Below are 27,931 nucleotides of genomic sequence, written 5' to 3' on the forward strand. Positions count from 1 at the left end.
TTAAAAAGGCAGTATTGGCATGTGTCGAAACATGTTGAGGTGGACCAGGTTGTTCCCTTCATGCATTCTGTACCCAATGGACCTGACAATAGCTTTGGTTGAGTTTGGTTGAGCCATAGACTCGTGGGACACTTCACAGCTATACACTACATCACTCTGTTTCCACTGATCAAGGCTGAGCGATAACTGGCCATAAGCCGAATAGGATCCTTGGTTTTCTACAGGCTCTGTGGTATGGAACGTGTATGTTGAATCTGCTTTCTCGTCATCAACAAGCCAAGACACCAAAACCTCACGAGGGTAGAAGTCTTTCACATAGCAAGTCAAGGTCACCATTTCTTGTCTAGTATGTTCTACTGGAGCCAGCATAAACACTGAAGGACGCCGAGTCGGTCCTCCTGCAAGCATGAGAGAAACATTAAACCTCCTGCCACACATACAGTGCTGAAGAAAATCTCTGCTCCATAATCAGCTGAGAAAGATCACTGGATTTGATGGCATGATTAGAAAAAATAAAGACAGCCCTTCAGTTTTCTTACCAATATTCCTTTCAAAGGGTTTCTTGAGCGGTTCATGTAAATCTGGATGAATAACAACACAGCTGGGTTTTATCCCCCGGGTCCAGTCCTCAAATGTGATCTCGAGTGGTACTCTGTAAAGGCCTCCACGTCCTTTTTTGTCCTTCGATTTGGCATTAGCGATTTCAGTTCCTTCCTCGTCCTCCCAACGTACCTCTTCTACTGATGGCGTATTTACCTTGACTTCACATACTATTGTTCCTTTTCCTTTTGAAAACAAGTCCTCCAGTGAAGGGTCTTTGATCACTACGTCAGCAGCTAATTCACTGCATCCGTCACCTTTGGGGCTGAGGAATAAGGGAAACATTATTGGACAGGAATGGCTGCAAACCAATGAGAATATAAACCATAGAAATTCACACAAAATGTTTCAATAATTAGTATTCATTTACTTACTAGAGGGAGAGGACGTCTGTTTGTAGGACACAGTGGATCTATTGAACGTTGCACCATTTTGACCTTTCCCTTCAAACTCGCATGTATAATTAATGCTCTCAGTCCATTCACTGGCTGGTACTTTGAGAACACTGTAAACACTGTACAGTCCATTAGCTGTCTTTTTCTCTGCAGAAGAGCTTTTCATCACATTTGCTTCATCAGCTATTGGTGCTTCATTTTTCAGCCATTTGATCTTTTTGATTACTTGGTGAAAAATCACTGGCAATGCAGGTGAAGGCAACCTCCTGATCCTCATAACATGAGACAAACACTTTAACATCTGGTATCTGATAAGGCATATCTGAAAAAAAAAAAGATATAAACAAATATATGTATGCGCAAGCAGGGGATGTGTGTGTGTGTGTGTGTGTGTGTGTGTGTGTATAATATATATATGCAGAAGCAGAGGTTCATGTAGTTTGATAAAACTCAAAGGATCTCTTTAGCTTGTTTTTAAAGTGCGCAGAAGGACTCGAGGAAAATACAATTGAACAGCAGAGCTCTGATGCTCGCTTCTGCATATACATTGACTGCTCAGGCAAACAAACATGGAGTTAACTTGAACGTTAATTATCACCATAAAGGTTCAATCTATCTGCATCACTATGATTATGCAGATAGATGGAAAGAAGCAGAGCACACAACAATAATTTGTTCTTCAGCAGGTGCAGAGGGCATGCAGAATATTAGTAATAGATAATATAGACTGAGTCAGCAGCTGTATGTGCACGAGAAAGTGCCAACCTTCTCATTCCACCACACTGTTTGGTTAACCGGTCAGGTCTGCTCATTATGACATTAGAAACCTTAGAAACACTCTAACCTTTTAATAGCTAAATTCTTTTTTGTGCTCTCCTTTGTGTTCACGTTCCTTCATAATTGAGTATATTGTAAAACAATTACAACAGTGATGGCTCACTTTTACTTTTACTTCAAACGTCAAAATATCAGCTCAGGATAAAGGTACAATGACGGGGTTAGTCTACCTCTGATAACACCTCTAAAGAACACAGTAATAAAACCAACTAGTAGAGACACATTACACCAATAACATTTATCAATGTATTATTATTATTGATTAGTGCACCGTAAGAAATGGATCTTATGTATTTGGTACTGTATTCTACTGTTATCTACTGGCAATACATGTACGCTTTGTGTCATCACAATCAATTTGAAAACCTTTTAAATTGTTTCACAATGCTAAAATATGTTAACAGCTCTGCCATGTTAACCTGCTAAATTTCAAATCAACTACTATAAAGGCATTTATATATGACTAAACACAAGACTTACGTGGCTTGATGAATGTCCCCTGTCCTGTTCCTGCTGTATTTCTCACAACACAGTGGAAGGGCTTCATGTTGTCCCAGTCCTGTCTGCTCACTTTGAGTTGACTGACTCCCGTATAAACATTGTCTTTCAGTACTGGAGGATACTGAGTGAATTCCCGCAAGTCAGACCCCTGTTTGTTCCATGTGTAGGTCACTGAGGACGGTGTGAAGCCAGTGGCAAGGCAGCCAAGAGTGACCAGGTCACCAGTCCCAGAATCACATTGTATCAGAGGATACACGGTTGGCTTGGAAACACATGCTAACAAAGTAGAAACAAAAATGCCGTTAAAAAAGTGAAGTGAACATTTAAAATAAGATATTTTTCATCAAACATAAGTTAACAATGGAATGAAGTTGGCTTACTTCATCAAAAGCATAGCAAAGCATTGCAATCAAGGATACATTTTAATACCTTAACCTTTTCATATGTTGAATGAGAGAAGTGCGCTCCGTACATACATCTTTATCTTATCACATTTCTTTAGATGTTATTTGATGAACTAGCCTCCCTCAGTAATATCATTTGTGGTCTACTCTTTTTAAAATATAAATGTCGATAACTTTTAGTCCGTAACTTTGATGATAATCATTGTTATTTTTTCAAAGTTAAATGGAGTGTAGCTGTACATTTGACAAACATACAGTACTGAGTTTATGGCATCATATCATTTTGTTAACTTTAACTTTTGTTTAAATTAGGCAAATATGTTTGAGATTAAACAGTATTCTTACCTGATGTAACAGTTACCATTGTACCCTTTCCCCAGTAGTCAAAAGCTTCATAGTAACACAGCGCTGAAATTACTGAACCACTAGTCTGAAAAGGCTGTCTACTAACGTTGAGAGCTACTCTACTCTACTCTAACTTTTAATAATGCTCGCTTTGTCATATATTTTCTTCCAATGAAATAAAATACACTTAGTATAAATCTTCACCAGTGTCTTCAGAGAATTTTTACCGGCAAACAGATTTTTTTTTTTTACCCTTATAGTAAAACACTTTCATTTTGTGACACTCCAAATCTTTAGAGGTTTTAGCAATTTAAATGTAACTTAAAAAGGGATTTAGCAGTGCAAATCTTACCTGATGACACCGTTACCATAGTGCCTTTTCCCCAGTAGTTGAAAGCACCCCAGTTGTCACAGTTCAGAAAGTCATAAGGACTTAACACGAAAACTTACTTTTTACTGTAATATCCCTTAATAATAACTTCTCATCAAACAGTTTGATTTGAACTGTTGCCAAAACCAAAGTAAGATATAAACCTGTCCATAGAACTACCAGCCAGGAGTTTTAATATTATCAGAGATTCTATGCCAGCCTACAAAATACTGTTGGCTATGATATCCTTGTTCAACACTTGTGACCACATGAAAAAAGATGAAATTGCATTAGTAATGGGATCAATGGGAGTTTCATTCACTAATCAAACATATTAAAATCACTTACCTGAAGTGACAGTGACCATAGTGCCTTTTCCCCAGTAGTCAAAAGCCCAGTTGTCACAGTTCAACAAATAATTAACCGCTGCATACAAAAACCTGGATCTCAAGCATCTACATGTTCCATAGTGTGTGATTTTGTAATAATCTACCCTATTACATAGTTACATTGGCCTCTGCAATTACCAACTTTGAAATTGGATCCGCTCAGTTTAAATTGAGTCTATGGATTTTAACACCTTTAACATACAGTATTCCAGATATACATTAACTTACGGTGTCAAAACTGGATTTCCTAATTCTGCTTCAAAATCAAACAAACAAATTAAAAAGACAAAAAAAGTGTTTGGCTTACCTGATGTGACTGTAACCATCGTTCCTTTTCCCCAGATGTCAAAAGCACCGTCACAGTGTGATATGTGAACACATCCAACATACAAAAACAAGCACCTCAAAGACTCCCTTCGAGCCACTGAGGTCAAAATACCTCATATTTAACTGTGTAATCACCAAATTGTCATTATCAAGACCAAAATGAATTATTTTACCTGATGTGACGGTCACCATGGTTCCTTTTCCCCAGATGTCAAAAGCATTGTCACAGTGTGATATGTCAACACATCCAACATACAAAAACAAGCACCTCAAAGACGCCTTTCACGCCACTGAGGTCAAATTATGTGATATCAATGACATTTTAAATGTAAGGAGAGGTTTCAATTGAACTATAGTACGAAAATACTTGGGAGCTTGTATCATATTCTAAATTGTTGTACTTACTCAGTAAATTAGTGTATATATGTAATATTTACTCTGATCTTATGTTTTAACTAAAGATTAAATGTTAGTTTGAGTACAGTTTTAACCAACATACATTTTTATAATGAAAAAAACCATGAAAAGCAAACATGTTTCACTGACTAAAGCAATCCCCAATGTACCATTTATTAACCACTTCCCTAAAGATATTCCTTTCCTGTGGTGGGGCTTATATAAAACTAAGTGTTTGCCAACAGTTGGTGTACAGCTTTATCACATCCTCCTGTCACCTTCAGTTACTGCAGCGTGGATAACCAGATATACTTGATTTAGCTGCATTACTTGGACATGGATATAGGTTTATGATATCGGGCTGTCATATCCACTCAATCATCCACAACATCCATACTGAAAGTATCTCATGTTTTAGTCCATTAACTTTTTAGGTTTAGGTAACGTATGGATTTTAGTCATTCTGACTCAGTTCTTACTGGAGGATTTTTAATTATTCTCGGTTGTGAATCTTCAAGAAGCAATGTCAAAACAGCTTACAAGCTTTTTCTGTTTAGCTTGGCAACTATTATCAGGACCTCCATTCATCATGTCATGGTTCAGATTTGACAAAAGGTTGGGCAAACCAAAACATCGGAAGGTGTCCCTTTAAGCTCTTGTAGCGATCTGGTTCAAATAACACCGCCCAATATTCCTTGTGTTCATTCACACAGTCAGCAGCCACAATCATTCAATAACCCAATCACACCCTCCCAAAATAACCATGCAGTGGAAAACCCAGACATATCTTTATATACTGTATGTCAGAGGCTAATGTGTTGTTTGTTGAGTGGAGGAGAGGAACGCCAGCTTACCAGGAAACTATTTTTGTTCTTTATTTTTGGTATTTGTCAGACTTGACTCTGACTGGCACCCCACATTTTTATATTTATTCAAACCTGCTAGACTCTATATTATTGTGACAACATTCCTATAATAAAAAAACTATTACAAAATAGTTTAAAATGAACTCCACATCTTCCAGCTACATCAATGCATAAGTAATAATAATCAAATATTTAACAGTCAGTGGAAGGTGTTCTCTTTTCTATTTCTGTAATATTTTAGGGTTTATTTAGGCTTCTTTACCAACGGAATAGAGGAGATGTATCATGTCCTTGTTCAGGGCTTTGTATTAACAATGCCAGATTAAGTTCATTATTACAGCTACCTACTGCAGCTTTAACAGACCACATTTAATTCTCATATCTTTTGCGTAGACCTGGCGTCTGGGCTAATACACGACAAAATTTGGGCAGTAGACGTACAAAGTGCCTATGTGGCAGAATTGAGCTCCATCAGGATGAGAGCGAAGCTGCAGCTTCGAGAATCTATGACCATTATTTAAAACGAGGCCACGATTTACTATCTCATGTGCACGAGAGTAATGACACAATACTGAATTGTATTTGTGCTATGCTATACAGTACCATTTATAATTAATGGTAGCCCACTTTCTTTTCTATATAATATTTACTACAGTTTAACTGACAACTGAAATTACAAATGAAAGATTTAACTTTATTATCATGGTCTTACCATCATCCTTCATCTTCATCATTGATGAAGAGTTCAGTATTTTAGGTAAATTAATGTTTAAACAATGTTTACAGTGTTTTCATAAAATGAACATGAACTCAATGCAATGGGAAAATAATACATAAGAATACAGCCACAGTTATTTCTGCAAAGCCACAGAGTCACAAAAGCATTATGTTGCAAAGCAAACTAAATATGACTTTATAGCTGACATCGTTTATGCTGACTCATTTTAGTAAATGCAGAGTCAAGTCAGACAATATTCTCTGCATATAAACACAGGATTTCACTTCTCTTAACATGTTTTTTGCTATATTTCTACAATCTCCATAGTTGAAATGAACATAAGTACTTTTACTGAACCAATCCTGTGACAGCCTGATGGTCATTCACCAGCAGCTCTGCTGCCATTTCAATTAAAAAGAGAGATGAATGTATGAACAGGGTTTTGGTTACAGTGTGTAACACTGTGTCGTAACCCCAGCTGCTATCAGTTACCACAGTGACAAAAGTACATGACAAAACCTCACCACATCTGCAGGAGACAACACAGTTCTCTGACTTGGTCAGAAAATCAGTGGATTTTATTTTAAATAAAAATTAAAATGGTTTAGAGATTGTTTTACAAAAATATGAAAATAAATGAAAGTGCAATTCTCTTGATGTTTTATGTTATTTTTTCAAGCAGGATGTGAACGATGTGAACGCAATACAAGAATATAAAGCTGCATATTTTATAACATCAAAGATACACCAAGATGCATTTGGCTGCAGCTAATGTTAGAATATGGGCTGAATCAGTGCCGTCTGCTTCCACTGCTTCTGGTGTTAGTGTTAGGTCTATGCTTTTAATATCTTAGTGGTGGATGAATTATAGCCTTAGTGCATATTTTTAAATGTATTTCTCTGTGTGTGAGAATTTCAGTATCATTTAGACCCTTCCTCTGATGCTGGTCATCTCAGATCTATCTCATCACTTGAGCTTTTAAAAGATCAATTACAAAAAAGAATGGAAATCAGCGTTGCATGTCGTGTCAGATAATGATGTGTTGTGAAGTGGTGACACCGGGCAGAGTGGGCAGCTGGTTCAGTAAAAGTAGAAGCCTGTGGATGGCAGCAAAGTATTAGTAATAATGTTGTGGTAGTGTAGAGGGGTTTTTTTTATATCTTTGTAATGATTTGTTTTCTTAAACAACAAATGTCATAAATGTGTCAAATCTAACAGTGTTATACAATGTTAAAATCTTCTCACATAGGAGAGGTTTAAGTTGTAAACTGTGTCCCCTTCATTTGCTGCAGCAATATGACAGAACACTTGATGCTTTTGCCACTAGATGGTGGTTTTTACCTACTTTTCCCACTTCTAGTAAGGAGCTGGCATTTAAACCAAAATATCTCTCTTGCATATCAACAAGCTGAAACTGAAACATTTCTTGATGGTTGAAACTGTCCATCTGACGGTTTGATATGATTCTCAAGGAGGACACAGTTGTTGTAGTGAGTTTGAATGAAACATAGTACAACATTCAATAAACAACATACAAGTAAACTGCCCAATAAATATGATTTAAAATTAGTTTTATTGAATTAGTTTACAAAAAGTGGCTCTTCTGGTGGCCCAAGAGGTTCTGAATGTGCAAAATGAATTTGACATCTACGTTAGAAGTGACATTGCATTTATCAGATCATATATCAGACAAACCTTTTATGGTATCTGGGGTTAGTAAAGTATGACTTTTTAATAAAGGAGTTTGTTTAGTAAACAAAGGTGATGAACTTAAAGGTGATACCGTCGATGTGCTTAAACCCCACGTTTCTGCAATAGGAAGTTCTTCTAAAAAATAGTCTCTTTTCAACTTCACGCCCATCTCACCCACAATAGCCTCTACGAGCCTTTTCAATCTGGTTTCCGTCCCCGTCACAGCACCGAAACTGCCCTCATCAAAATCACCAACGATCTCCTCACTGCAGCTGACACCGGTTCACTCTCCATCCTCATCCTCCTTGACCTGAGTGCGGCCTTCGACACTATCTCCCACCCCATCCTCCTCAGTAGACTCTCCTCCATTGGCATCACTCACACCCCCCTTTCCTGGTTCCGCTCCTACCTCACAGGCCGCACCCAGTTCATTCAGCTCAAGTCCTTCACATCCGTCCCCTCCCCAGTCACTACAGGTGTGCCCCAGGGCTCTGTCCTGGGGCCCCTCCTCTTCATCACTTACCTCCTCCCCCTTGGCCATATCCTCCGCAAATTTAACATCCATTTCCACTGCTTCGCGGATGACACCCAGCTCTACCTCTCCTGCAAACCGAATTCCACACTCCCACCCCCCTCCCTCTCCTCCTGCCTTTCTGAAATAAAATCCTGGTTCACCTCAAACTTTCTAAAATTAAACAGCAATAAAACCGAAATCCTTCTTATCGGCACCAAATCCACCCTATCTAAAGTTGACAGTTTCTCACTCTCCATTGACGACACCCCTGTTTCCCCCTCCCCTCAGGTTAAGAGTCTGGGTGTCATCCTCGACAGTACTCTATCTTTCCAATCACACATCAATAACGTCACCCGGTCCGCTTACTTTCACTTACGTAATATCAACCGTCTCCGCCCCTCCCTCACTCCCCACACCTCTGCTATTCTTGTCCACAGCCTCGTCACCTCCCGCCTTGACTACTGCAACTCCCTTCTCTTCGGCCTCCCCCAGAAAGCCCTCCATAAACTTCAGCTTGTCCAGAACTCTGCCGCCCGGATCATCACCAGAACACCTTCTTCCCACCACATCACCCCCATCCTTCAGCAACTCCACTGGCTCCCAATCAACCAACGGATCACCTACAAAATCCTTCTGTATACTTTCAAATCTATTCACAACCTCGCCCCTCCTTACCTCTCCGACCTCCTGCACATTGCCACTCCATCCCGCACCCTCCGGTCTTCCTCCTCCATCCACCTCACCGTACCCCCTGCCCGCCTCAGCACCATGGGGGCCAGAGCTTTCAGCCACTCTGCTCCCCAGCTCTGGAATTCCCTCCCACCCGAACTCCGAAACTGCTCCACCCTCCCGATCTTTAAATCAAATCTCAAAACCCATCTGTTCCGCCTCACCTACTCTCCCCAACTCTAAGCACTGTCCCTCACCCACTCCTAATGTATTTTATCTGGTCTGTTTTACCTTTGCTGGTGTTTTTACTCTTGTTTGTGTTTTTTTGTACAGCGACCTTGAGTGTCCTGAAAGGCGCTTATAAATAAAATGTATTATTATTATTATTAAATGTTGAAGTTGTTTCCATCTTTAAGCACAGTTGCTTTTTTCATGAATTGCTCAGCTGAATCTTCATCCAGTTTGGGCTAAAACGTTTGGGGTGCGTGCTTTTGTCAGCGGCACCTCGTCTCGGTGCTACAGATACTGGCTGGTAACTGAGTGGACATACTGCGAAAGGTTTACTTTAGCGGCTTCACCTGCAGCACACACACGGCGTGAGGTTGTGTGTGCCATCAGGAAGTGGGATGCAGCGAGCTTTCATTTCCAAAAGTTACTGTCATCAGGCTGATTACGCTCATTAAACATATATTTAAACATTGTTAGAAATGTTGGATGACATACCTTATAAGTAACTGCAGCAAACTGCTCGTTGGCTCTGTCATCACCATTCATATCTGCCAATTTGGTTACAAGATCACACATTTCTAGCCTCTTAACTTTGGTCTCAATTGAACCAGTGAGAAGGTCAGACTCATTAAACACCACCTCAGAGGCTTCCAGCTCTGTCTGATGTGTGCTGCCATGATGTTCTACAAACCAAGAACGCTTATATGAAACTATCCCTCTCTATATCACCATGAACTCTTCACCACACAGCAAAACAAACACACTACACACATACATATGTTCTGTTGTACTGTTTAACGAGCTTTCAATATTCTGTGTATTGGATATATCTGATTTATGCTGCTGCTTCACGTTTGTGTAAAAAGCTTTCATCAACACTTTTCTCTAGACATTTTTTAATGTTATCTTTGTCTGTGAGGATGTGTCTGCTGTGTGCAAATTCGCCTCTTCACGCTTGGTTACGTGCTGATTTGCAAATATATGCAGTGAAAGATGAGTGTCTCACTTCAAGGAAGTGTATTTCTAGCTCTGACAGTTTCTACAAAGTTCCATTGCCACAGGTGTGGTCCCAGAGGTGCATAGAAAAGGGGAAGTGACTCTCGAAAGATGATATGTTTAGCAGCGGCAGGAAATTGAAAACCCTTCTGCTCTTAACTGATAACAGAAGTCTGCAGGACGTTGACTTCACATGCTGTTCTTAAATTCCTTTGTTGGGCCTCGAGTGACAACAAAATCCTCAAAAGCTTTTAATCATGAGCACTCCATCATTCCTTCTCCCTTTAGTTTTATGTCTCCCATAATCTCATATGTTTTTGTCTATTATGTGAGTGTTTGTAGAAAGCAAAGATTTCAAGTCAAAATTTAAAAAGCATCACAATAAATCCATTTTCACTGCAGTGCAATTTATTAATGCGCCAATCAAAAGTTAGCACTACACCTCACTTACACAACATTTTGATGACAGTAAAAGTGTCAGAAATAAAATGGCAAAATAATTGTCTGCTGTATATTCTGTATATTTTTAAAGGTTACATATAAGTACACTTTAAACAATATTTAAAGCATTATGTATGACAGTTTTATTTAGCAGATATACAGCAGTAGCATTATGTACTTTGCTTTAAAACTTGATAAAAAAAAGACAAACAAATGAAGACAAATACTTGTTTCTGCTGTGCAGCAATTTCGTCCCTTATTGACTCCTCATCTAGGAATAAAGAAACATCAAACAATTACAAACAATAGATTATTTTCACTTATTCAATACAGATTGTTAATCAATAGTACAATTTGACTGATTAATCAAACTGGAGTTCACCAGTGTCTTCAAGACAGAAGACAGTTCTGACCTGCAGATTTGCTGCAGGCGACTGATGTTTAATGACAGTTGTATTCAGTGTTGGACCGATTCCTTCATTGTTATTGCTTTTGGAATAATTTGCCTGAAGGTTTGCTTTGATGCAAGAGGAACTCCAACACTTGCAATGCATTTGATTCAGCACAGTGTTTAATCCTTATTATGTGCTGTGGAGCATTTTAAACGCACAGACCAGCACATTTTAAGTGTTTGGAGAAGCTTTTCATTGAAACTCTTCATAACAGAGCTAACCACTTTATTGTGTAATTGTGTCCTTCAACGTCAACAAAATATAATGTATCACAATGTATGATTTGGTGCCAGTAAACTTTACAGATCGTTGATAATCAGTAAGACCATTATTATACTGTATTTGAGTTTGCAGTTCATCACAAGCTCACGTAGACTACACTAACTTTCACAGTGATGTCTCTGAACAAGTCTTTTCTTCTCCTGCACATATTTGTCTGTGAAGATCAGAGGAAACTGTGGCACTCAGAGCACTTATGCAAAGATGAGTTGGTCAGAGGTGTCTTTCCTTTATCATCAGCATTTCCATTGTGTATGTCACTGGCCTTTATTTCATAACTTACGTTATGATGATCATAACACAGTAAAGCTAAAATGAAGAAAATACCTCCATGTTTACCTTGACCAGGCTGATTATCATGCTATAGAAGAGAGAGGATATGAAGAGGAATATGAAAGAGGAGGTTGTAGACCACAGGCTGCTGAACTCATCCTCTTCACTGGCATCATCTATGCAGTTCAGAGCAAAACAATCTAAGAAGAGGAAGGTAAAGGTGGTTATTTTGAAGCGTGTGTGAACGTGAAGCATTGTTAACTCTATGATCACATGTGTGGAGGTTTCTCCAGTTGAACAGTACAAAATGAATCTAATATTAAAGCCTATTTATTGAGTTACTTTGTGCAAGCTTTTCAGTTTGTTTAAAAATGTAGAAGTCATTCATGAACATGTAACAAACTTTTCTCCATGCAACATTTATTTGGAACAATAAGCATGCTTCTCAAGCTGTTAGACAATGTGACAGACAGTTTGAAACACCATATGATGACAAACAAAACTACATTGACATGTTGACTGTTGTGTTTTACAATCACAAAGACTGGTGACATCACAGGGTGCACATGTTACCGCAGCACAGATTACACACACAGACAGAACAAAACGTGAGCACTACATACCACATGCAATCTAAACTGTTTCGCATTCACTCGAGTTACCCTTGGTCTGAGACACTGATTTTGGAATCATGGAGGATCTTTCGCTGCCAGCAGGCCAGACGTTGCACACAAACATATTTGTCTTCTCAGTTGGATAGTAAATACTTGTAACTAAGTAGCCCTTTGGAGTCTTCTGTGGGGGGAGGTCAAAGCCATCAACATAGTTGCCAGTCTTGTCTCCTTTATTCTCTGCCCAGGTGATGTAGTAGTCCTGCTCTTTGTCACTGGAGACCAGACACACCACAGTGAGTGGATCCTCTTGGAAGATGTTGACTGTCACAGTATGTTTCGTCTGATCTGAAAGAGACACTTGTTTTAGCAATGAGGTTCATCTACAAGATTAATGTTCATTTTACACACAGCTTGCTGTTTCATCAATGAGTTTCCATCACTCGGTAACATACCTCCTTTGTGGACAGTGAATTCTTGAATTACCGGTGTCCTGTTGTCTCCTCCAGCAGAACAGCGCACTTTGTTAACTTCCTGCCACTTCGAGAAACTCCGAGTCATCGTGCTGGTTCTGCTGTGTTGACCGTTTCTGGATTCTGTTTTCTCTGTTATGTTGTCAGTCACATTGTTTCCGTCAATTAGCCAAGTTATCTTCATCACATCTACAATGGCCTTGTCTTGTCCGGTAACGATACACTCCAACTGTGCCTGATTGTTATTGAACAGCTCTTTGGGACTTGGTTGTTTGAGTGTCATTGTGACAGCAGCTAGGTTACTTGGAGTAACAGTAATGACTGTACCTTTAGAGGCCTTCTTTGTATATGGTGTGCCTTTGTGCGTCATCTCACATGTGTAAACAGCATTACTGTCCCAGTCTGTGTTCTTCACATTCAGGACACTGACAGATGAATACAGGTCTCCGGATGATTGGACGGGGCAAGAAGTGAAGTCTTGTACATTGATTCCATTTTTCTTCCATTTTACTGACAGGTCTTTGTTAGGTAATTCCTCAATTGTACACACCAGAGTCTGAGTGTCTCCTCTTGGCGCTGATACCAGATTTATCTTTGGAGGGGAGGCCTCTATGCGTAGTAATGACAAAGCAGAGGAAGATTAGTTAAGAAGATTGTTCATTGTAGACTTTGTAGATACAAATTTAAAATAGAAAATCAGTTGCTAACATAAAAACAAGGTCATGCGTTTAGACTACACATAAGAGAGCCACGATAGAGGGTAAAAAATTACATACTTTTAACTTTCACACTTCGGGGGCCTTGAGGATGAGTCGCAGAACAGTTCAAAGACTTGAAGGAGTTCCAGTCAGATTTTGGTACGTTGACCAAACTGACTCCTATATATTTGTTGTCTTTGACAAGCGCAGGATATTGTACAGAAGTCAAGCTGTTCCCTGTGGCATCGGTCCACTGCAAAGTACCCTGTGGGTAGAAGTCGTCTGCCATACAGCCAACAGTGATTGTATCTCCAGTCCCAGAATCGCATGGAACCAAAGGGAACAGAGTCGGTGGAGGTCCTTTCAAAGAGAGAGATTTTATAAGGTTAAAATAAAATTAATAGAAATTAACAAATGATCACAACTCATCATATATGAATCATATATAAATAACAACTATTCTATTGTTATAAAATATATTGCGGCAGATTTCAGAATCAGTTTTATTGGCCAAGTATGTGGACACTTTCAAGGGATGTGACTCTGATACTGACACTTAAACACTAAAAACTAAAACTACTATAAACTACGACTACCAAATGTTTTGTTCAAGAATTCTTATTTGATATACTGAACAATTTCTGTCTAAAATTTAAAATTATTTTGTTATCTTTATACAAAATTTAAGCATTTCACAGACATGAACCTGAAAAGAATTTAAATAATACAATTTTTAATAAAACGTAATATAAAGAAAAACATACTGATTAAATAAAAATGTTTACATAATGAACTTGCGTATTAAATCTTAATGTTAGAAGCTAGTGAAGCCAGTGAAGTCACTGCACTGTTCTGTGGCCATAATAATCGTATATGATAATAATCAGTTTTAATAAAGTATTGAAGTATTTATTATTAGAATGTAGTGGGTCTATTGTTTAATTGTAACAAGACATATAAAACACTTGATGAGAATTGTTTTCTCAGAACTTAAACTGATCAACAGTTCAGTGTAATTATATAGTCCTATTAAAGTCAATGCTCCTGGAATTTCAAAATAAACTTTATAATATATATTTAACATTTTATTTAAGTGTGAGCTCAATAATCTCTTCACTCAGAGTTTAATTGAAGGGCATCGAGACCTTGTATTCAAACACACAAACCTCTCAAAAACTATGGATTTCAATCGGCCGGGTGGATTTAAAGATTAAAACGAACCATCTCTTAAATATGAACTTTTAATGCCAAAGAGGAACTTTTCTAAATGCTTTCTAAGAAACGGCTGCAGTGAAATCATTTTTCTAAATATGAACTGAGCTGAACCTCTCAAACATCAATGATCATTTTAAGAAAAGTAAAAGAAACTAGTCTCTAAATATATTACATTAAATGTGACTTACCTGAATAAACGCTGACTTGAGTCCCCTTCCCCCAGTAGTCAAAGTAGCCATAGTGATAATATCACAGTGATACGCCTCCATTCAAAGCTTGAACAAAAACCTGAAGTACCAGAAAAATGTGTTAAAACCTTATTAGACAGAAGTCCTGGTCAGGAGTCCCGGTCAGTGTGAAACCCTGGTGTCATCTTGTAAGCGTCGGCTCGGAGTGATGCAAAATATTATTTTAAAGTAGAGGTTTACTGAGAGGTAACATTTACATCTGTGGACTAACTGTGGCTGTAAACGACTAAAAACCGGACTTCTAACCACAAATCTCCGTATCAAAGTCATCGACACAGTAGTGACCACGTTTTTAGAGGGATATATTTCGTCCTGTGCTCTTTGGTCCATCACATGAATGGTTGAGTTTGAGATTATTGCTGTAAGGTTTTTGTATGGCTCTGTATCTCAGTGCCCCACCCGAATAAGCACTGTGATAAACCCTCATACAAAAACCCAACACAGTTTCCTGCACTGAAGAAACAGTGCAGAACTATTTAAGGTTTTAAATAGGTCATTTACTTTTTTGCATTATAGTTTGTATAAAGCATTTGATTTAAATCACATTACTTTATACTCTTGTATTGATATATTGAACGCCAACCTACTAGATGTCCATTACCATTCTTTATCATCTATGATATTACATAAACTGTTTCTACATAAACTCACCAGATGACTTGGTAAAAAGGATTATGGTATGTAAACCCAGATGTCATTGAGATCACATGGCTGTTTGCCTGTGGAGGTTTTTGTGCAGCTGCTCCACTGTCTTCACTCACTGTGTCTTCTCGAGCACAGAAGTAAACAGCAGAATCTTCTGCTGTCAGGCTGTTGACCTGGAGGTGCTGAGTGCTGCTGGGCTCATCTTCAGTCATGATGAAACGACTTTGAAAGGAGCTGGCATAGCTAGCAGAGTTTGTGCCTGTATTCATCCTACCAATCCACTCCAGAGCTCTCCCTGGCCTCTGTCGTATCCAGTGCATATTGTTGCTTGTCATGCTATAACCTGATGTGATACATGACATCTTCACTGTCTCTCCAGGTCTTTTCACCTCAGAGGGAGACTGCTCCAGTTTGATCTCACTCCAAACTCCTGTAGAAAAATGAATTGTGATCATTATCAAACATCCAGTAGTTCCATCCTGTAGTTTAGTTCTCTCTGATCTCAGTGTTACAGAATAAACTAAAGTGTCCCGGTGTTCTGCCACAGGTTACTGATGGTGTGTTTATAAGAGAGGAAGAGTTTGCATGGACCTCCCTCTGCAGGTTTAACAGGGAAATTTAAATATGAACCAGATACATTTAGTTCAGCAGAGTATCTCTTCAACAGCAAACCTCAGCAAATGACAGAGGAGGAAATAATACATTAACTATATGTTGTACATCTCCAAGAAAGTAAAAAAAGAGCTTATTTTTCATCTTGATGATTTACAAAAGGGAAAATGAGTTCCTGTTTGTGTGAGAAAGGGAGCCACATTATTTTAGTATTTTATAGTTATCAACTGAATTTCCACCCTGTTGAGTGGAAAAAATAATAGTGCCTAATCATTTCTAGGTATAAAATAATTCATGAAATGTATCATGTCCAACAGAGACTTCATGTCCTTATAAGGCAACACACAAGGAGGCGTATTTACACACACAGGACAGTTAATCAGCTGACTAACTTTATTCAATCATTCAAAGTGTCGATGAAATGTTTTGTTTTTCTCAGAATCTCACAGAAAGAGATGGTGGAACATCAGTCCCATCATTACCATTCTTCAGTCAGCTATGATATTCAATAAACTGTTGCATCACAATCTTCTACATTAGTTTAAACATCTACATTTTTGTACAACACCTTTTTATTTTCTAACAATAGCAACATTTTGTAAGTACTTTTAAGATATTAAAGAAAAACTAGAAGCTTTCAAAGTCTTGGTGGTTTAAGGCATTTAAAGATCATTAAACAGGACAGATCACACTGAATCAAACTGGTGAAAAATGAAGGCGAATATGTTTAACATTGATAAATAAAAATGATGCAATGACGATCGTTTGAAATTGATGAGAGCTTAATTTAATGTCCTTTCAGCCGTCAGTAGATTTGAGATCAACAGTAACAACTCTGTTGTAGTCAGCTCCATAAGCGCACAGTGCACGTTTCTGTTCAAGTAGACTCTGTAGCATAAATAACGAACTGTTCCATCGGGTGGGTACGTCTTGCTCAAGTCTTGTGATAGGCTGACCCAGTTGTTTCTGGATACTTTGAAGTCGCCAGTAGGCAAGCTGGGAGTGTTGGCCAACGATGCGTCTTTCAGAGGCTATTAAATGCTTCAAATGTGATGCTTCATTGTGACGAAACTCCTTCGGCAACGGGAAGCTGGAGTGTACGCTCCATGTACGGCAGGCTGGGTAAATCCGTATCCCTCATGGCCTTTTCCATGTTCTTGGCATTATCTCTTAAGTTTAATAATAAGTTTACAAATGATTAAAATCCACTTTAAATATTACTTCAGCAGTTTTCCTGACAGAATTTATCACCGGTCGCCTGCTACATTAAATTTATGATTGACTTTGAACATTTATAAACAGCTTTGTTTCTAATTGTAGCATTTATGAATTAATGTATTTTCTCACTAACTCTACTCATTTGCTGCTAACAGAAATACAGTGACGTCAGTCAGCATCATGTAAATAGTAGTCATATTTAATAGCGCTGCTTTGCAGGTTTGCATACAGACTCTTAAAGGTGTCAGTGTTATCACAGTTTAAAGACACAGAAATACAAGAAACTTCAAGCAGGCCAGAGGATCTGAGACCAGATGCAAATCTTGTGCGCACAATGCGATCATCTTCTCAGAGATGTATTAACTTGCTGCCCTGTGTGTGTCTTGTGTTTGAACTCTTGTGGAAATAATCTTTTATTATCTTGTGTGAACAAGATAAAAAAAATATTACAAAATATAATTTCAGCAACCAAACTGTTGTTTTGTGTTCGGCCTGTTCGAGCCAGTGATCTTTATTGTGTTTCTTAGAAACATTTTAGGAGCAGTTTGAAGGATTCTATATTTTGTTTGTTATTTAAATAATGTTTATAATGTAAAATAAAGAATATGAAACAGGATTTTGTACAGCTGCTCAGCCTCCTCCGGTCACTGTGGGTCTCGAGCACAATAATAAACAGCAGAATCTTCAGTCTTCAGACTGTTCATCTGCAGATACAGCTGCTGTCTGCTGTCGTCTCTGGAGATGGTGAACCGGCCTCGAACTGACTGAGAGTAGTATTTGTTGCTACCACCACCATCAGTTATAGCAGCGACCCACTCCAGTCCTTTTCCAGGAGCCTGTCTGATCCAGTGCATCCAGTGGCTGCTGAATGTGAATCCAGAGGCGTAACAGGTCAGTCTGTGGGATTCTCCAGGACGTTTAACCACTGGTCCAGACTGAGTCAGGGTCTGCAGGGTCAGGGTCAACATTCGTTTAATGTGACACTAAGAAACAGGAAGTCACAAACCACAACTACAGCTGTTGCCTTCAGTGTGTTCCTGCATGTGTGTTTTAGAGCGTGTTACACTCTCCTTAAAGTCATCTGACTTCATGTGTTCTGCTGCCACCTGTAGGTCTTTGTTAAAACACTGTCTGAGACGCTTTTGTAAAGCCTCTGTGCTTCTTGTAACCAGTGTGTCTCTGGCACAGTAATACACAGCAGAGTCCTCTGGCTTTAAGTTGGACAGTCTCAGATACACCATGCTGCTGCTGTCATCTCTGCTGACTTCTGCACGTCCTCGCACACTGCTGGCATAAGTGTTCCTGCTGGCATCAGAGAAACTGCTCCCTATCCATTCCAGGGCTTTTCCTGCAGGTCGTCTTATCCAGCTCATAACACAGCAGCTAAAAGTGAAGCCAGATCCCCTGCAGGAGAGACTGAGAGTCTCCCCGGGCATTTTCACCACTGAACTGGAAGGAATGGACTCCATACTCTGACCTGTACAACCTGATGAGAGGAAAGCAGACAGGAACCACAGGAGAAAGTGAGACGGGGATCTGGAATCACTGACTGACCATCAGGCGATGTTGTCTGATAAAATATTAAAGAGCAAGAAGCAGGAGAACTCACAGGGCAGAGAGAGAGCAACCAGCAGAAGAGTGAGTGTGTTCATCATCCTGAGGCTGGAGATGTGACCTCTGAAGCTCCACACAGAGGACGAGAGCAGTCAGCAGGACACAAGTACTCTGCACACACTGAACATTTGCATCAAGAGGGAGTGGCTCCTGAACTCAGCACTGTTAGAGTTCAATTCAACATTTCATGTAGCTGATTGTCCATCTATGCTGGATGTTTGAAGTAACAGGTTCATGCTCAATCATTTCATAACACATCCATTTAAAATACATCCTCCATTTATTAAACTGAAGCAGGTCAATTTAATTTAATCTGAGTCTCTTACATTTAAACATGTTTTAATAATTCATACACTAACACATTTGAATAAAACTTTTGTTTATATTCTATTTGTACATTTTTCATTCATGATCACTGATGAAAAGATTCAGATTTTTTGGAAATATCTGATATGACCATTACATTTTTAAATTATTTCCGAATATGATTGTATATTATTTAAAGCCTGTTTGTCCCACTGAGACTGTTGTTATAATCATTAGTGGTCAGCTGAATGAGATGAAAAAAGATCCCAACATTGAGTCAATCAGTGGAATTTCTATCACTGCCAGATAATTGAATGAATGTGAGTCACAGTAATGCTGGTTTGATCAGATTTCACACTCACGAGGAAACTACAGAGAAAGTAACTTTAGTGAGAAACAGGAAGTATGTTTGAGCACTTTAATGATGATGATCACTGAAAAACTCTCTGAAGTCCTGCAATTAAAATATCATGTAACATGTTAATAAAACTAAATTAGATTTAGAGATTGATTTGGATTAATATTAATGTCCTTCAAATGTAAAAAAAAAAATATAGTTATTATTGTAATGATGTTGCTGCTGGTGATAAATAGAGGAAGTAGTTTTTGTACGACTCTCCTGTTATTGTCTCTCACTGTGTCTCTCTGGCACAGTAATACACAGCAGTGTCTTCAGTCTTCAGACTGTTCATCTGCAGATGCAGCTGCCGTTTGCTGTTGTCTCTGGAGACGGTGAACCGGCCTTGAACTGACTGAGAGTAGTATTTGCTGCTACCACCACCATCGCTTATAGCAGCGATCCACTCCAGTCCTTTTCCAGGAGCCTGTCTGACCCAGTGCATCCGGAAGTTGCTGAAGTCTAATCCATAGGCTGCACAGATCAGTCTGTGGGATTCTCCAGGACCTTTAACCACTGGTTCAGATTGTTTCAGAGTCTGACCATCAACACCTGGAGAGAGGATAAAAGTGAAATCAGCTGCTGACAGATATATACGCTATGTAACATGAATATAGTGATGATCTTCACCTGCCCAGCAGACAGTTAACAGCAGCAGTCCTGTCCTGTAGTCCATCATGTTAAACTGTGTGTCCACTGTTCTCTGTCCTCCTCTCTGCAGTCACATAAGTAGAGGAGGAAGACATCACAGTTTGCATTGACTCCTCCTCACAGAGAGAAACTGGCCCACTTTAACATACCTCACCTCTCGTGTATTAAAGTTAGTGAAACCAATCCAATGAAGGTAAGATATGCTTGGTAATTGAATATGCTTAAAGAAACAAACAGCCTCCATCACAGCTTTCCATGAATGGTTTTCATTTGTTCCTGAGCACAAAGGGTTGAAATATGAATGTCTCAGGAAGGTGACAGAAAAGAGGGCGGGTTCGGTGGTCCATGACTTTAATAAAATGGCCTAAAATTGTAGCTTGTGAAATTCGTTCTTTTCTGGCAGCTCATTTTCAAAACAGCAGGGAAGATGTGAAGAGCGTTGCACTCAGTGGGAGCAGTGATGATTTGTGTGTAAAGCTGTGGAACAAACTGGTCTTTGCCTTGTGGGCTCTTGTTCAGTGTGTCAAGATGACCAGTCGGATGAACTAAAAACGCCAGGTCTGCCAACCAGAGAGGGTCACTCGGTTCATGAAGAGGTCGGTCCTTCTCTTTCAAAAACTGGTCGATTTCTGATCTCAGGGAATAAAAACCGCTGCAGCACAGAGCCGCGACTTTAATACTTATATATTCATACAGTAACTGAACCAGCTGAGAAGGAGAATACACCTTTCTCTCCTCACTGACGATCTTTAACTCATGGTTCAGCAGTTTAGAGCCTGTTTTTATCTTGACGATTTACAAAAGTGTGAGACGGGGAGCTATAATGTTTATGTAGTTACATTATCAGATGGTAATTTCTGCCCCATCCCATAAAAACAGAAACAAACTGTTTCTAGGTATCACAAGATGAAGCTTCTCTCTGATTCTTCTGTACTGATGTCGGCTGCAGTAAAGGTGAAACTAGATCTGCTTTGATTCTTTGAAATATTGAACTCTCTGATTCTGTGAGTTACATAAACATTTATCTTATCTACTAATCAGAGAGTATTGTCTTTATAAAGTTAACATTTAGTGAGGTAGAGATCTTCTGTCCTCTCTCTGACACAAACACGCCCTTAAGTACAAGTTACATATATTTGCATATTTTTAAATAATCTCAGTTTAATTTGAATCAGTTGGAGGTTCTGTTTTCTTCTTAAATGAACATAAACGTAATTTTTTATTTGTTCTGTTTTTATGAAATGTCACCATCTAGATGGTTAATATATCAAACTTGTAGGGCCGCTCTGATTTGAGTCATACAGTGAAAATGTGTTTAAACTTGTAAAAGTTTATGTGGAGATGTATTTGTAGGTTTATGTAGAAAAACAGAATATAATGTGATAGAGCTTTTTAAAGTACAGTTCTCTGTTCAGTCGTATTGATGATGTATTTACATAAATGCAGCTGTTGCTGTGAGTCATGATGAACTGTCCCAACATGCTGACAAACACACTTTCATTGATCAAATGTGCGTCAGTGTTAATTCTTCATTGTTGAAGGGGAAATGTTTTTAAAGCCCGACATGCTTCAGTGCTTCTCGTACAGCGATCAGGGTTGTTTAAAGCCTGTTTGTCCCACTGAGACTGTTGTTATAATCATTAGTGGTCTGAGGGCTCCTCCTCTGGTGGCTTCATGTTACAAGTGTTCAGGCACTGAGGGGTTTTTGTTCAGCTCTGCTGATGGTTTGTGTTATTGTGACTCTCTGGCACAGTAATACACAGCAGTGTCTTCAGTCTTCAGACTGTTCATCTGCAGATACAGCTGCTGTCTGCTGTTGTCTCTGGAGACGGTGAACCAGCCTCGAACTGACTGAGAGTAGGATTTGCTGCTACCATCATAGTAGATGTAAGCGACCCACTCCAGTCCTTTTCCAGGAGCCTGTCTGATCCACTGCATCCAGTGGCTACCGAATGTGAATCCAGAGCCTGTACAGGTCAGTCTGTGGGATTCTCCAGGACTTTTCTTTTTTAGATTATTTTGCCTTTGCCTTGCCTTTATTATATAGGAACCTGGAGTCGAACCTGCAATCAGTGCGTCGAGAATGTAGCCTCTGGACATAGGATGCCTGCTCTACCAACTGAGCTAAACCAGTGCCCTTCTCCAGGACTTTTAACCACTGCCTCAGAGGGTCAGGGTCTGCAGGGTCAGTACCTGCAGACATTTCAACAGCTCATTAGTTCCTGTAATGTTCCAACAGGTTTGTCAGAAAAACAATGACTGTTCTTACCTGCCCAGTGAAAAGACAGTATGAGAAAAACAACCAAATAATCAGGTGTTGTCGTTGTTAAAGCCGGTTGTCTCTGTCCAGTCTCCAGTGTGTGTGTCAGTGATTCAGTCTCTGTCCTCACTCTGACACACACATATGTAGTGATGGAAGACATCAGAGATTTGCACTGACTCCTCCTCCTCATACATGTATCTGAGAGAGATCTGATGTAGACATTTTTTAACATCATGATTCTAAACATGTTTTTTTAAATGATGAAGAGGCCTTTTAAGCCACAGAACCATTAAATGTAGATTCATTCTGCACAGCAGCATTTCATCCATAACCTGGATATATTATACATGACCGAATAAATGATTGACAGCTGCTGTTAAAAGTGAGTAATGATAACAGCACTGACCATTGTTGTTGTAGAAAAGCTCATGTTTAATGTGACACTAAGAAACAGGAAGTCACAAACCACAACTACAGCTGTTGCCTTCAGTGTGTTCATGCGTGTGTGTTTTAGAGTGTGTTACACTCTCCTTAGAGTCATCTGGCATAAGTGTTCCTGCTGGCATCAGAGAAACTGCTCCCTATCCATTCCAGGGCTTTTCCTGCAGGTCGTCTTATCCAGCTCATAACACAGCAGCTAAAAGTGAAGCCAGATCCCCTGCAGGAGAGACTGAGAGTCTCCCCGGGCATTTTCACCACTGAACTGGAAGGAATGGACTCCATACTCTGACCTGTACAACCTGATGAGAGGAAAGCAGACAGGAACCACAGGAGAAAGTGAGACGGGGATCTGGAATCACTGACTGACCATCAGGCGATGTTGTCTGATAAAATATTAAAGAGCAAGAAGCAGGAGAACTCACAGGGCAGAGAGAGAGCAACCAGCAGAAGAGTGAGTGTGTTCATCATCCTGAGGCTGGAGATGTGACCTCTGAAGCTCCACACAGAGGACGAGAGCAGTCAGCAGGACACAAGTACTCTGCACACACTGAACATTTGCATCAAGAGGGAGTGGCTCCTGAACTCAGCACTGTTAGAGTTCAATTCAACATTTCATGTAGCTGATTGTCCATCTATGCTGCATGTTTGAAGTAACAGGTTCATGCTCAATCATTTCATAACACATCCATTTAAAATACATCCTCCATTTATTAAACTGAAGCAGGTCAATTTAATTTAATCTGAGTCTCTTACATTTAAACATGTTTTAATAATTCATACACTAACACAATTGAATACAACTTTTGTTTATATTCTATTTGTACATTTTTCATTCATGATCACTGATGAAAAGATTCAGACTTTTTGTTTAAGTATCTGATATGACCATTACATTTTTAAAATTATTTCCGAATATGATTGTATATTATTTAAAGCCTGTTTGTCCCACTGAGACTGTTGTTATAATCATTAGTGGTCTGAGGGCTCCTCCTCTGGTGGCTTCATGTTACAAGTGTTCAGGCACTGAGGGGTTTTTGTTCAGCTCTGCTGATGGTTTGTGTTATTGTGGCTCTCTGGCACAGTAATACACAGCAGTGTCTTCAGTCTTCAGACTGTTCATCTGCAGATACAGCTGCTGTCTGCTGTTGTCTCTGGAGACGGTGAACCGGCCTTGAACTGACTGAGAGTAGTATTTGCTGCTACTACCAGTGTGTATCCAGGCAAGCCACTCCAGTCCTTTTCCAGGAGCCTGTCTGACCCAGTGCATCCAGTAGCTGCTGAGTGTGAATCCAGAGGCTGTAAACAAGGATAAACAAAAATGATGCAATGACGATTGTTTGAAATTGATGAGAGCTTAATTTAATGTCCTTTCAGCCGTGAGTAGATTTGAGATCAACAGTAACAACTCTGTTGTAGTCAGCTCCATAAGTGCACAGTGCACGTTTCTGTTCAAGTAGACTCTGTAGCATAAATAACGAACTGTTCCATCGGGTGGGTACGTCTTGCTCAAGTCTTTTGATAGACTGACCCAGTTGTTTCTGGATACTTTGAAGTCGCCAGTAGGCAAGCTGGGAGTGTTGGCCAACGATGCGTCTTTCAGAGGCTATTAAATGCTTCAAATGTGATGCTTCATTGTGACGAAACTCCTTCGGCAACGGGAAGCTGGAGTGTACGCTCCATGTACGGCAGGCTGGGTAAATCCGTATCCCTCATGGCCTTTTCCATGTTCTTGGCATGATCTCTTAGAATAACGTGCACTTTTTCCTTCGGTATCCCCGTTGCTCGTAACATGTCACTGAATGCAACTGTGGTGTGTGACCTGCAGAACTCTTGAGGATAAAGAACAACTTTGTTTATGTAGCAGCATAGAAATATATTTATTTCTCTATGCAGTGTGCGGCTTCAATTAACGGAGCGCCACTGGTGGCCAATCATTGAACTAGAGGGAAGCATTTAAGCAGCGACTTCCCCCCTGCCTCTTTCTTTTGCGCTCCTGTCTGTCACTTCCGGCTGTGACAGAGCGACTGGTGTGCCCCTGGCGCGTGCATGTCTCTCTCCGGGTTGCTGTGGTGAGTGTTCTCATCTCTCTCTGCGTTATTGTGCATGCTCATAGCTGGCTAATGCTAGTGTGGTCGCAAGTGAGATGCCGGTAGCTGCCTGGGTCTCTCTCTTCTGCCCTCCTCTCGTGTGTGTGTGGGTCTGCTGCTGCTGAGAGGTATGTAGATCCATCACTGTAGGTCGCAACCGCATCATTGTCAGCTAGATGGTAAATGTTAATATTTCTGACAGGTGAAGTTGAACTGAGTGGCTGTAAATATTTCGCCGCTATACGTCACGTCACCATCAGCTGACGAGGAAACACTGCTGCTTTGTGTTCGAGGATCCGACTGACTGTTTGGAAGTTGTTTGGTTGTCCGTCTCTTGCCCTGCATGCTGCTCGTCTGGCCACCTGCTAGAGTTGGCTGCTTCACCTCCTCCTTCAGAGGGAGACGGATGCCAGCCACACCGCTTATTGGCATTTAATGGACATTTTAATGGTGTGATCGAGTGGTGGGGATTTATGTCCCTTTTTGTTTAGATTAATTTCTAGAAGTGTACTCCTGTTGTTTGATTATTTTGATTTAGTCAGATTACCTGTTCCTTAGTTCCTTTATTTGAATTTGGGTAGTTTGTGGGTTTTCCTTTGGGTGTGTAGGTAGTTTCCTTTTTGTGTGAACTTAAGTTGTTTGTTTTGTTTCATTTGGGAAGTTAATTTGTATAGTTTGTCTAATTTGTAACCTACCGATAAGTTAGTATAGTTTTGTTATATTGTTTGTTTGTTTTATTGTTTCAACTTCACTAAATGTGTTATTCCTTTTCAGTTGCTGAGGGCCGGTGGTGGTACTGGTGATCCAGGTGGCGGTATCCCCCCCCTTTGTGTGCTGTGCTCCCCTGGGATTTAGTTACTTCACCATCGTGTGTGTGTCACTTGTGCCTGGGTGATTTGTTTGGTTTGTTTTGGTGGATCCCTCCGCCCTTCACTAGTCCCTCGTCCATCTGGTAAGCCTCAGCACCTGATTAGGTTTTTCTTTATTTTCCTCCCCCCCCCCCTTGTGTGATTGATGTGTTTTCAGTACTTTAAAAAGAAAACGGATTTAAAAATAAAGTATTGGTATTGTAAGTATTGGAACCACGTCTCTGGCCTCCTGACTATATGAATCTGTGTGTCCTAAGTGTGGGTAAACTAAATAATTCTCTGGGTGAAACTCCCAGAGTGGCGTTGTTTGGCAACTAAATATTCAATTGATCTGATAACATTAGACAGATATTGTTCCAATGCGCTTCCACTCGCTGTCACTGCCACATTTAGTTTGAAGTTTTGATCAATAAACTGCCCAGTTAGGCTCAACATGGACATGAGACACACACTCGAACTCCAGATGTCACTTGTGAAACTCATCAAAGTGATCTTGTTCTTCATAAGGCTGTCGATAAGCGTATAGATTGTTTGGTATAACTGCGGCTGGCGTACATCTGTGAAATACTTACGCCCCGGCAGAGAGTAACGTAGATCCATGTATGACATGAGTCATCTGAGCCCCTCGTCTTTCACAACTGACAGCGGCTGGTGATCAATACCATTATTTTGGTGGATTTCTTTCTGACCTTGCTCTCTGGTTGCTGTCATTGAAATGTCTCTGCTGCAGATGTTTGAGTGAGTCGTGGCAGTGTTGCTGATGCCAGCTGCTCTCTCTCCTTAGTGCTACAAGCTCGCTTTGAATACTCGTCATATTCTTTGACGTGACTCAACCTCAAACGTCTGAGATTTGTGGTGTTGAATGTTATCGTTTGCGTTCCCCCACGAGGTACTAACTTGGAACACACCTTGCAAATGACTAATTTATTGTCTTCTTCAGACACCAAGTAAAACTGCCAGACCGGTGACGCCATTTTAGTGTCGCTTAGAGAAATTGTTTTTTTGCATCATCTGATCAGCTCTTATGATCGGCCTTTAATACAGGCCACTGATCAAACCAGTTAGTATGTATATCGGCTGATCACGATCGGTGGCCGACCAATTGGGGCACCGTTAGAATGAACATGACAGTTAATCACAATCAGTATTGCAAAAATGTGTTCCAAGTGTCCCATGTGGTGCTGGCAAATAGAGGAAGTAGTTTTTGTACGATTCTCCTGTTATTGTTTTTCACTGTGTGTCTCTGGCACAGTAATACACAGCAGTGTCTTCAGTCTTCAGACTGTTCATCTGCAGATACAGCTGCTGTCTGCTGTTGTCTCTGGAGATGGTGAACCGGCCATGAACTGACTGAGAGTAGTATTTGCTGCTACCACCACCATCAGCAGCGATCCACTCCAGTCCTTTTCCAGGAGCCTGTCTGACCCAGTGCATCCAGTAGCTGCTGAATGAGAATCCAGAGCCTGTACAGGTCAGTCTGTGGGATTCTCCAGGACGTTTAACCACTGGTCCAGATTGTGTCAGAGTCTGAGCATCAACACCTGGAGAGAGGATAAAAACATCAAGTGAAATCAGCTGCTGACAGATATATACGCTATGTAACATGAATATAGTGATGATCTTCACCTGCCCAGCAGACAGTTAACAGCAGCAGTCCTGTCCTGTAGTCCATCATGTTAAACTGTGTGTCCACTGTTCTCTGTCCTCCTCTCTGCAGTCACATAAGTAGAGGAGGAAGACATCACAGTTTGCATTGACTCCTCCTCACAGGAGGGCGACAACTATTTGAATAAGATACCACTCGTTCCTTCTTTTACTGTTTTAAATTCACTAACTTGAACTGAAGATCTGCTCCCAAATAAAAACAGAAGAAGTCTAAAGTTTTTCTTT

The 27,931-nt window shown here is 40.0% G+C and overlaps 1 protein-coding gene and 1 pseudogene across 1 annotated transcript; both read right to left on the reverse strand.

The window, feature by feature from the left end:
- Positions 1 to 27,716, reverse strand: LOC138602574 (immunoglobulin gamma-1 heavy chain-like; annotated as a pseudogene).
- LOC138602765 (immunoglobulin gamma-1 heavy chain-like) lies at positions 10,639 to 20,409 on the reverse strand. Its single transcript, XM_069674335.1, has 9 exons — positions 20,361 to 20,409; positions 20,248 to 20,282; positions 18,061 to 18,348; positions 14,879 to 14,927; positions 13,554 to 13,835; positions 12,760 to 13,386; positions 12,356 to 12,652; positions 11,760 to 11,893; positions 10,639 to 10,960 (listed from the first exon to the last, which is right to left on the reverse strand). The coding sequence occupies exons 1-9, from the start codon at positions 20,407 to 20,409 to the stop codon at positions 10,946 to 10,948; spliced, it is 1,776 nt and encodes a 591-aa protein (XP_069530436.1). The 3' UTR covers positions 10,639 to 10,945.
- Positions 27,717 to 27,931: the final 215 nt, after the last annotated feature.

The sequence above is a fragment of the Semicossyphus pulcher genome, unplaced genomic scaffold, assembly GCF_022749685.1.
Source record: "Semicossyphus pulcher isolate SPU_LCO1_2020_fin unplaced genomic scaffold, fSemPul1.0.p SCAF_23, whole genome shotgun sequence".
NCBI classification, from domain to species: domain Eukaryota; kingdom Metazoa; phylum Chordata; class Actinopteri; order Labriformes; family Labridae; genus Semicossyphus; species Semicossyphus pulcher.